The sequence below is a fragment of the Artemia franciscana genome, chromosome 8 (assembly GCF_032884065.1).
Source record: "Artemia franciscana chromosome 8, ASM3288406v1, whole genome shotgun sequence".
In the NCBI taxonomy this organism is placed as follows: domain Eukaryota; kingdom Metazoa; phylum Arthropoda; class Branchiopoda; order Anostraca; family Artemiidae; genus Artemia; species Artemia franciscana.
This window is the reverse complement of record NC_088870.1, coordinates 24,400,520-24,411,885: the sequence shown is the minus strand read 5'-3', so window position 1 is coordinate 24,411,885 and position 11,366 is coordinate 24,400,520. Positions and strand designations below refer to the sequence as shown.

The 11,366-nt window shown below is 33.4% G+C and overlaps 2 protein-coding genes across 5 annotated transcripts in view; one reads left to right on the top strand and one right to left on the bottom strand.

Moving 5' to 3' along the window:
- Positions 1-203, top strand: part of LOC136030179 (protein Mpv17-like) — a 104,869-nt gene extending 104,666 nt beyond the window's left edge. Inside the window, exon 5 of the mRNA XM_065708923.1 lies at positions 1-203. Coding sequence (XP_065564995.1) covers positions 1-49 — 49 coding nt within the window. The 3' untranslated portion in view covers positions 50-203.
- Positions 204-10,588: 10,385 nt separating this feature from the next.
- LOC136030176 (leucine-rich repeat flightless-interacting protein 2-like) overlaps positions 10,589-11,366 on the bottom strand; it is a 70,857-nt gene continuing 70,079 nt past the window's right edge. For all 4 annotated transcript variants that reach the window (XM_065708916.1, XM_065708915.1, XM_065708914.1 and 1 more), the window contains one exon: positions 10,589-11,152. In XM_065708916.1, coding sequence (XP_065564988.1) covers positions 11,042-11,152 — 111 coding nt within the window. In that variant the 3' untranslated portion in view covers positions 10,589-11,041. The remainder of the gene's footprint in view (positions 11,153-11,366) is intronic.

Below are 11,366 nucleotides of genomic sequence, written 5' to 3'. Positions count from 1 at the left end.
GGCTGATTACTACCAGCGAGTCTATCGTATTTCTTTCAATCTGTTTTAAGATTGCGCCAATTTATTCCCTATGTGGGAAAACGAAAGTGTTTCGAAAATTTTACGAATGTATATTTTGACGTTTGTTTATCAAACGACGAACATATCGAACGATTATTTTTTCTTTTTCGTCTTCTAATACAAATTTATTTAGATAGCAGCAACTTACTGTGTTTCTATCTTTATCAACCTATAGCAATAGGAATTTAAATGAATTTATCTTTTAGCAGGACATGCTCTTCAAGAAAGCTGAGCAAGGCACAACTTTTGTGCTCAGAAGCCAAACTGGTTAAATTTAAATATTCTATTTTCGAGGCGCATGATTGGCTCTGAATCTGTACGCTCTAAACCATACGACTAGCAACTCACTGACAAACAGAAAAAAGGCAACTGAAGTTTTTCTTCTTCTTCAAACTTGAGCAACTCCAGACTAAAATGTGTTCAGCACAATGCCATATAAAAAAAGAACAAAAGGATTCCGTATTTTACCCAAAAGAGAGCATTAAAAAAAAATAGGATAGAAAAGGACTTCAAGAATAGTTTGGTAGGATTTTTGGCCACTAAAAGGCAACTGTGTGTCCTAGTTAATGTCATCATAAAAATCTGGATTCCTAGTCTAATTCGTCACACATATTTAAAGACAAATTGATTAATATTCCAATTAAAATTTAGAGAGACAAAACAAATACAAACTCTAAAATACCGAACTCATGCTTACTTTCTATATATTTGATAGTTTCAAATATGAACGTGTTGCAATATTGTTAAAAAGGTTTCAATAGAATACAATTTACAATATTAAAATTACATATTTTTACTTCCAGACAGTAAAACTATTTACTTTTGAAAGGGTTTATGCTCATGATTCTTAACACAACCAAGAAAAAAAGAAAGAAAAGAACAATGAGATGAATTAAGAATGACTTTATAAATTTCGACTGTTCTACTATTTGATTGCGGATATAAGAGCATTTCAGCATATATTCTGGTTCAGAGAAACAATTCTAGGATTTTATTTTCATTTTCTGCTTTCTAAAACTCAAAAGAGTGGTTTTCAACGCAATCAAAGCAAAAAAGAAGAAGAAAAAAAAAAAGTGCCTTAAAACAGGACGAGATTTTATAGACTTAATGACGGTATTAGTTTGAATCAGCGTGGCAAGCAAGTGCAGACTCAAAGGCACGCCTCAAATGGACAAAAATAGACTAAGAACAAGAATCTATAAAAAATATTACTTCCTGTACTATTATCCCAGCAACTGCAACATTATCTGTATTCTCAGTCAATGGAGCAAATTGGGTAAAATAGGCCTGTTACACAGGTTTACTTTGAGTTTGCAAGACTTTAAACTTGATTCTGATTGGTGGATTACCTTTAGCTAACCACCCATAAACAATTTTAATTCTTTCATTAAGTAACATAAGTTAAGGCACCTCAGCGTAAAACCACTATCAAGCAAAACGATAGCGTAAAATTAGTGATTCACGGCTATTTCAGCATTCCAAGGAATCAATGGCATTACGAAAGCAAGCGTTCACCATGCACATATTCAACGAGAATTCTGGTTGATAACTCTTTTACATTAATAGAGGTTTTCGCAAAAACAAAAAAATGCGTTGTATTAATACTTACAAATCATGCATGCTGGCACTTAAAACAGAATAAAGGGGGACGGGAAGGACTAGTTTCTAGACCCATGATTCCCAACGTGGGGCAGGCCATAGAAATATTTTTATAAGTCAAGGGCAGGACCTGCACTTCTGCTGACTGTGCTTTAGAGCCTTAATTTTGAAAAAAATAAACATTTCTCATGTGAATTACATCACCTTCGAATTCACTTAAAAAGCAAAAGATACATGAAAGTATTGCAATGAAGTTATGCATTATATAAAAGGCACTGTATGCATGCAATATTTTTCATTAGTAGAAAGTATGCCTAGAGGACGACCTGAAAAAAGATACCAAATAAATGGCCTTTTCAGCTTCTTCCAGGTGAACATACGTAAAATTTTAAATATCACAAGGGGCATCAGGATTTTAGAGATGCCTATGGGGAGAGGGAGGTCCCAAACCGGTTGGAATCACTGTTTTAGACCTATAAACCCAAGAAATCAAGATTTTGCTATTTTTAGACGTATTTTTACATACCACGCAAAAGTTCTGTAGCTTAAAATTGTCCCTCCCCAAATTAGATTCCTGCATAAATATCTAGGTTTTTCTTCCGTTTTCTTGTTGCCTTTATGCCTATTGCATCAATCTTTTGGCCGAAGTTCAATCCACAATACACAGTCATCTGGTATTGCCGTCATAATGTTAATCAAACAGTTTGTGGTAACGAACTTAAGTAAGGGGCGACCCTGCTCAATAGTAACCGAAACCCTAGAAAATGGAATTTTGATACCAACATTTACATCAAAAGAATTGTATTTTTATGCTGATTTTAAATATATAAGTTCCATTAAGTTTAGTCTTACCCATCAAAAGTTACACGCCTGAGAAAATGTGCCTTATTTTAGAAAATAGGGGAAAATACCCCCTAAAAGTCATGGACATCATAACGAAAATCACACCATCAGATTTAGCGTATCAGAAAACTCTACTAATGAAGTTTCAAGCTCCTATCTACAAAAATGAGGAATTTTTTATTTTTTGCCAGAGGACAGATCACAGTTGCGTGTTATTTGTTGTTGTTTTTTCCCAGGGGTGATCTTGTCGACCGGATGGTCCTAGAATGTCACGAAAGGGTTCATTCTAACGGGAATTAAAAGTTCTAGTGCCCTTTTAAGTGACAAAAATAAATAAAGCGCACCTAGGCCCGCTCCCACGCTCATTTTTTCACAAAGTCACCGGGTCAAAATTTTGAGATAACCATTTTGTTCAGCATAGTCGAAAAACCTAATAACTATGTGCTTGAGGACGCCTTAATCCCCCACAATCCCCAGGGGAGTGGCAGCAAGTTACAAACTTAGACCATTATTTACATATAGTAATGGTTATTGGGAAGTGTACAGACGTCTTCAGGGGGACTTTTCCACGTTGGGGGAGGGGGTTACGCGGGAAGATCTTTCCATGGAGGAATTTATGTTGAAGGAGGAGAATTCCCACGAAAGGGGCGCAGGATTTTCTAGCATTATTAAAAAAAACAATGAGAAAATAAATAACAAAAAAGTTTTTTCAACTGGAAGTAAGGAGCACCATTAAAACTTAAAAACGAACAGAAATTATTACGAATATAAGAGGGTTCGTCTCCTCCTCAATACCTCGCTCTTTACACAAAAGTATTTTCAGTAATTTCAACTATTTATTCTATAGCCTTTCTGATCCAGGGGTCATTCTTAAAGAATTGGGACAAAATTCAAGCTTTAGTGTGTAAAAAGCGAGGCTATTGACGAGGTAGTAGACCCCCTCACATACGTAACAAAAATATACAAATATATAAGTTTGTTACGTAACATTATTCGTAAGTTAATTATATTTATTATTAATAAAAAACGTTCGTTAAAAATTTAAAATTATAGTTCTTAGATAATCGAAAAATTGGTGAGCAACTAGAACTCCTCCCCCACCCCTTTTTTAATCATTATCATCCGATCAAAACTATGAGAAAGCCATTTAGCAAAAAAAATAAATTAATTTGCAAATTTCGTTTTAATTATTCATGTGCAACGAGCCAAAATCAAAACATAAATTAATTCAAAAACGTTCAAAAATCAAATAAAGAAAAGTTTTTTTATCTGCAAGTAAGGAGAGAAATTAAAGCTTAAAACGAACAGAAATTATTCGGTATATGAAAGGGACTGTTCCCTTCTCAATGCTCTCAATGCAAAGTAGAGTTGTGAGAAAGAGTCAAACTTTACCGTAAAGAGCGGGGCGTTAAGGAGGGGACAGTTCTTTCATATACAGAACAATTTCTGTTCGTTTTAATTTTTACTGTGGCTCCTTACTTGCGGTAAAAAAAACTTGTTATTTTGTTCGCACTACTATAATGAGTTCCAGGTCTTTTAAACCTGAACAAATCTAATTATACAATAAACAGTGCTGCATTATATAGGCTTTTGAAACGAAAAAACATAAACTTTTACTAAAAATTCAAAACTGAACAGTCAGCTACTCACGACATTAATTTACTTGGAGATATAATCAAATAGGTTATATGATATTATAGTACAAAGAGTAAAAGCTTGAAGGTTCTTTGTACGTAACCCCCAACTCTAAATAAGTATTATGGAACAATTATATTACTAACACATATCTTCAGTGAAAACATTGGCATCGGTTGAACCTTCAACACTTAATTTAAAAAAAAAGTAGATACGGAACAATCAAGTAAATATTGTCAATTTATTGTTTTTGGTTTTAGTAATATCTTTGAGCAATACATAAATACTGTCAAATAAAATATTAACAAACAACTTAGTCAATAAGAAAATTATGTTTGTAAGCATAAAAACTGGTCACAAAAACAGACGAACAAAATCATTCACACCAGTAACGTCGTGAAAATTAGAAATAACACGCTTCAACATTCCTAATCATGCAGGGGAACAAGAATATTACATTTAACGAATAAAGGCTATCAACAACAATCGTATTGTTTGTCTTCATTTCACTATTGGAACTATTGAAAAATTTAAATAGCCGGACGAATTAAACAACTAACACCAGACCTTTCAAAATAAAAAGAATCAAACTAATCAATTTTTAAGCCTAACTGTGAAGTTTTTGTTACTTTTTGACAGTTCCTTTTTTCAAAGCATTTCTTCGGAGTTGAGAGTCAAGGTTGTTCTTTAGTAAAAAGAATTTACAAACACAAGTCCATTGAAAGACACAAAACGAAAAGGTGATAATGAATAAGGATCGTTGGAAATCAATGAGGAGTACACTCTTGGTTTCGCAAGGATGGGCTAAGAAGAGTAGCTTCAGTAAGCATAAGCTGAAATTCAAAACACACGAGAACAAGAAGATATTTTTTTTTCTTAAATTGCAATTTTCCTTGTATTTTCGTCGGGATATGATTAACAAGAAACTCAAGCTAGCACATGATGCCCAAATGTGGCAGCACGGCTATTAAACGTGACTGGACAAACAAAGCTTTTTGGCGCTATTTTTATCAAGAGCCTCTCGAACCCACGACCTTGAGCATATACAGAAATTATTTTTTCAGCTTTCATTCAAGAAATGAGCCTATCGTATTTGCAATAAACCATCGGAACTCCTGTTTTTTTATATTCTCTTTAAGCTTCTCGTAGAGCATAATATGTCTATAGAGTATGATATACAAATATTAATTTCTTTTTCTCTCCCTGAACCGAGACTGTTCTCTATGCTCATACCTGACCAAATTGGTAACCCTCGGGGATTTGTACAAAGATGTACCCACAAAATAGTAACCAGCAAAGACATTTTCTTCATATTTTAACGCCACCTATATGAACTCCCCCCAAACCTAGCACCGGATCTATATTTATGGTGGCTAAACGTTCTCGTCTGGAGCTGGCGCTAATTTTAGTGCGTCCATCTTCTTTTTTTATATTTCTATTTTCAGCATAAAGAACGCATAATAAAATATCATATATTTAAGATGTATAAGCATCATTTAAACTGAATCCCTTAATAAACAAACTATTTTCAACCACTGAGGTTTAATTGAAGCTGTTCCTTTCCTTATTTACTGGGGCTAAGTACATAGCAGAATTCTTGCTAAAAATTGATGTTTGAGGTTCATGATTCCCATAAAACATGCGATTTTAAGACAAGCCTACAGCTACAACCTACAAGCTATACAGAAAGGGAGAAATACTTTTACTACTAAGTTCACAATTCCTCAAAACAGAAATGTTGCTTATATTGTTCTGAATCATTAAATAGATTACATATATTTTTGTAGTTTAGATAAGAAAATTAACTAAAGTTTTTAAAAAACAAACAAAATTTCTCCTATTTTCACAAGTATCGACGCACTTAAAAAAAAAAAGAGAAACATATTGTAAACATGTTTCAAATATTGTAATTTTGTCAATGGATAAAGCTGAACCTTAGCTATCGTGGCATCAAAATTTTTGTCTTGTGTTGAAACTTAAAAATCCTAGAACTACAGAAAAATTACATACATAAACTTGCCAAAGGCAACATAAGTCTTATTGGAATTTTAATAAAGAGCTATATTGCACATTATGTAGATTGTGGAACAATTTGCCCCTTTTTCTAAATTCTCTCACTCGCTTCCAATCCAATTTTGCAATCAAATATTACCACATTATTAAGCAATAATCAAAAATAAAAATTCATAATTTGAAACCTCTTTACGTCATTTAATGTGGTAATACCTTACGCAAAACGTAACCAATTAAACACACACTGGTTTGCATTCAATCCCATATTTGGAACTTGTAAATAACCTCAACACAGTTTTTAAAATAGGCTGTATCCAGGCAGGTTCGTAAGAATGAAACTTCAAGACGGGGAAATTCAAAGACAGTCAAATCCTCTTGAAAACTCAAGTTAGAGAAACATCATAAACCTCAAGTTAGGGAAGAGGGGGGGGGAGGGGGGTAAAATGTTTCATCCCTGAGTAGTTTCGTGGGATTACCGAATTAAAGTTTCCAAATCGTGGTATTTAGACAATATGATGAGAATATTATCAGAAAAAGAATAATAATCTTCTTTTCAGTGATGTTTAATATTTTTTACATATCACGAAACTTAGCAAAAGCGTGACAAATCCGTTCAAAGTACGTGTTGGTTTTGTTATCCTGTATCATAAACACTTAACTTTATGTTTTATATTTGATATATAGGCTGTAGCCGCTGTAAAAATACATAAAGGCTACTTTGGTCAATTATCTCAGACTAAAATGAGAAGTCCTCTGATATCAATATTGAGCAAGAATCATTTTTATAAGGTTAACATAGAATCTACTTATTTTCTTCTTGTTCGAGGGGGGGGGGGCAATTGTAGCCTTTAAATTATCATCCCAACATCTGCTCTTTTCAGTGAGAGGAGCTTTAAAGATTATTATTAATCATATGTTTTGTTTTAGTTTGAATATATTTCTTGATTTGGCAGTATTGACTTCCGAATACTGTTCAAGTCAGCAAATTGTACCAATCACAGCCAGAAGTTGTATGCATACATAAAATCAGAAAATTTTATGAAGAAACCAATGGATTGTCTTTTGAATTTTCTAGCTGCTTAAGCCATAGTTTTTGACGTTTTGTCATTAAAAGGGTTTATTTTTATCTGCCCTTTCATCTAAACCTGATTTGGTGGCATCGTTCATACCATATAGCAACAGAGAACAGATAAACATTAGAGCACTTTCATGCAAAAACACAAGAAAAGGACAAGAAGAAAGCTAAAACCAAGACATAGTAAAAACAAACATCCATGCGACTACCCTGTGTGCCGTGATCTAAGTACATGAGTGAGATTCTACAGATAAATATATCCAAAGTAGGAATCACTTAGAGCTGCTGTTCTCAACCCTTTACCTTCACAACACACAGCAAAAGTTCTTGAATTCCAGTTTTTGAAATATATAAGGCAGAGTTGCACCCGGGAGGCCCCACAGGATTGGCTCCTACAAGATCTTAGTACTGTTTGCGAATTATTAATAAACTCGTAGAATTCCCCTGTTTTATTGTTGTGAAAACAAAACGTACCCTTTTTTCAAGAAAATATTCACGTACAAATGAGAAAATTATATTATGGATTTTAAATGACACCTTTGTTATGATGCCTACATTACCAACCCTACTTCAATGAAAATATTTATAAGAAAATTGAATAACAATTTACAAAAAAATTGTGGAAGTTGGAATAAGTTAATATAAGCTAAAAAGTGCTTTAAACCATTGCTCTGAACTAAGGAGAAGGCAGGCTTCATATTGGACGAGTGCTTGTTTCAATGTCTATTGTCCCAAAGAACACAATTCCATGAAAGTTTGTTATGCAATCTCTTTCCCATTGCTTAGTTTATAAGAAACTTTCCGAAAAAAATCCCAAATTATCTGAAAACTCCTATTATCTGGAAAACACGTGTTCTATTATCGAAGAAAATCACACAATAAGTGATTTGAGCTCCTTGACAAATCAATCGGCTATTCTGAGAATTACAAGCTTAGTAAAGTACGAGTAGGCTATATGACATTGTACATTCTATGATTGTGTTGTTGTTTTTTCTTTCTGTAAATTGCAGTTTTGTTTGGTTCGCTGGAGTTTTTTTTTGCAGATTTTATTTGCTTAGTATTTATGCTCCTCAATTTTAAGAGAAACAAACAAAAATTGCTATTACTAACAATGGGTACTCAGGGTGGCAACATTCTATCGGCCATTCGTATAAAGAATATATTAGTAAAAGGACGCAAAAAGATGGTTAGCAAATCAATCATAATAAAAGAAACTGTTATTTTATCGTCATGCTTAGAAAGACATTTTCATAATTTGACAGGGCACCGACGATTTAAATTTGGAAAAAGAAGGAAAACAACAGTGCTTAACTACAAATTGTAGCGTCAATTCGGTACATAATGAATAAGATTCAACTCCATGGTCTCTAAACTAGAGGTGCCAAAATAAAAAAAAAACAATAAAAAGAGAGTATGGGTGATCTCTCCCTCCCCCTATTTCAGGAAATAAATATACCTATGCATACAGCAATTTTGTAGATTCACCAGAAGAATCTTGCTCATTTTTCATTTCATTTAATTAAAAAGAAGGGAGACATATTCTTTCATTTCAAATGCAACAATATGATTTTCCATCTAAACTATATTCTATATTTTAAAATATTTTCAGATTAGTTGCTACATCTCATATTAAAGTTTGTCAGGATAATTTTTGCGCGAGTTCAAGCTGAATCACCTCAATTGTTGACTTACGGTTTCTAATAATGCTCGTTTGAACTTGGCCTTGCACCCGCAGTGAACTATTTAATTGGAAACCACTCTAATATTACAATCACAACCAGTTAAGCGTGCATCTTAGCTGCAGCAAATCAGATCAATTTCTTTCCCAACATTGTTCTTATTAAATAGAATTTTTTTAATGTAAAGAGTAACAAAAACTTATAACGAACAAAAGCATCTGAAAGCATCTGACACAAAGACACTGGGCAATAAGGAATTGTCTTAGAGCTAAGACCTTAGTAGTCCAGCATCTTACGCAGCTAATACTTATGAAGATGTTTTACTTATCATACCTTCTTGTTAAAATACGCCAGGTCAAAATATACTATGATTTGCTTCCAAATTTCGTGATTCCCCTGAAGTTTCAATGTTGTTCTTAATATTATACCCGGAGTTACTAGTTTTTAGTACTATATCCACAAGAGCTATTGTCCCTTTCAACCCGAATTCTTTAGTCAAACTTCAACTTTTGCAGAACAATGCTTTGAGAGAAAAAAGCTCATTTAGCATATCTGCTTTTCGAAATAAAGTATATTTATCTAAAATGGACTTATCTCCGCAAAGATAGGGAAGGTTTTTCCCCCGTCAGGACTCATACTCTGAAATGCCTTTCATTGGGAGTTTTAATACATGGGTCTGAAACGCTACTCGGGGGGTTTAGCCCCCCCCCCTTTCCACAAGAGAATTCGTTGGCAAACACCCTAATTGATAATTTGAAACTATGCCATACCCTAAAACCCCTTAGTTTTATTAGATAAAATAATCTTTAATGATGGTTCATCTTTATGAATTGTATTTATATATATAGTGAAGGGTGGTATACTACACGCCAGTATTGCTTCGAGAATCATATCATCTTCGAAAGAATACACCCCTTTGAATGCTTATCTGGACGGGCTTGGGTCTGAAATATTAAATATAAATCACACGGTCATCATTCCTGCGTTTTTCGAATTAAGTTACTCTAGAAAAAATTTATATCATTATAATATTTTTACAAATTTTATTTTATAGATTTATTATTATAAATTTATTTTATAAAAAATTTATATCTTTCGTGGACGTCAGCAGGAGGGGGGGGGGGGGGTTAAGTGAACAATGGTCCTGCAAAATAAGAAGACAATTGTATATAAATACAAAATCGAGAAATATTCCCATTTAAATATCGATAAAAAAGAAAACTTTTGATAGTAATCTGCTCCTGGCGGAGATGATGATCACCCCACAACTCCACCATTTTTGTTGGTAAGCATAAGAACGTGCTCTTTTGTTACACAGAAAAAAATGCTGCAATAAGAGGTTGCTATCATTCCGTAGTACATATATTACAAGCTTAACTAGAAAATATTCCCGGGAATGTAGAGAGATAGTACTTACGCCCTCACCATAAAAAACTTCTTTGATATTTATTTGAGGGGTCACAGAGAGTTAGAAAATTTGAGCATAAGAACACATTTTTTGAAACTTCAGCTACGCCCCTTTCCCCTCCCTATCTACAGTAAAATCAACTGACCCACCTTCATCATTATTAATCGAATATTATCATTAACTATTTAACTATTATTACTAATGATCTTCAAATAGATTTGGTGAAACCCTGAAAAATTAGGGGGTAATGGAAGCCCTGTGAATAGCCAACAAACATAGACCAAGCAAGCTCATTTAAACTGATCGAATTAATTTGACAGTTTCAAAAGATATGTAGACGTACCTAGAAACAGACAGTAAAGCTGTTTTTCCTATGTCTTAATCAAATAATCTGCCTAATCTTACAGTCTTTTCTCAGCTTTTGACTCTCCTACAAAATTGATGTCTTGTAACTTATCATCTTTTGAACAACAGCAGCGGTACTATCAGATACTATAAGCTTTGAGGCATGTTAGCAATATTTAAAAACAGATAAGTATTAAAATTGTCTTTCTTTGATCAGGTCAACAGAAAACATTGAACATAACACAATTACATGATTCAGAAATGTTTCTGCGAGCTTTAAAAACAATTTCTATTTCTATGTCCGACAAGTTCATTCACAAAATCACTCACATTTGGTCCAAGTACTTCGCACCATAAATCTGTACAAAAGTAACAAAATTGTGATCAAATGTCTTTAAGCAAAGCAGATTTGGCAGATTTTAATTTGTCCAATCGTTTCTGAAGGTGTGACTGTGATGTCTCCAGTTCTTCTAGACGGGTTTGGGCTTCTCTTAACTAGGCAGGAAAAAAAGAAGAAAGATTTACAAGGAATAAGTATGAATATCAACGACATAGAGCATCAATTACTTTTAAAGTAAAGTAAAATTAATTCTCTCTAAAAGCATTATTAACAAATCTTTTCAAACGGTTTTCTAATAACAATAAAAACAGTAATAATGAAAACATCCACTTCAAGCAAGTAGAGATGGTGATTTGATCTCCATTTTTT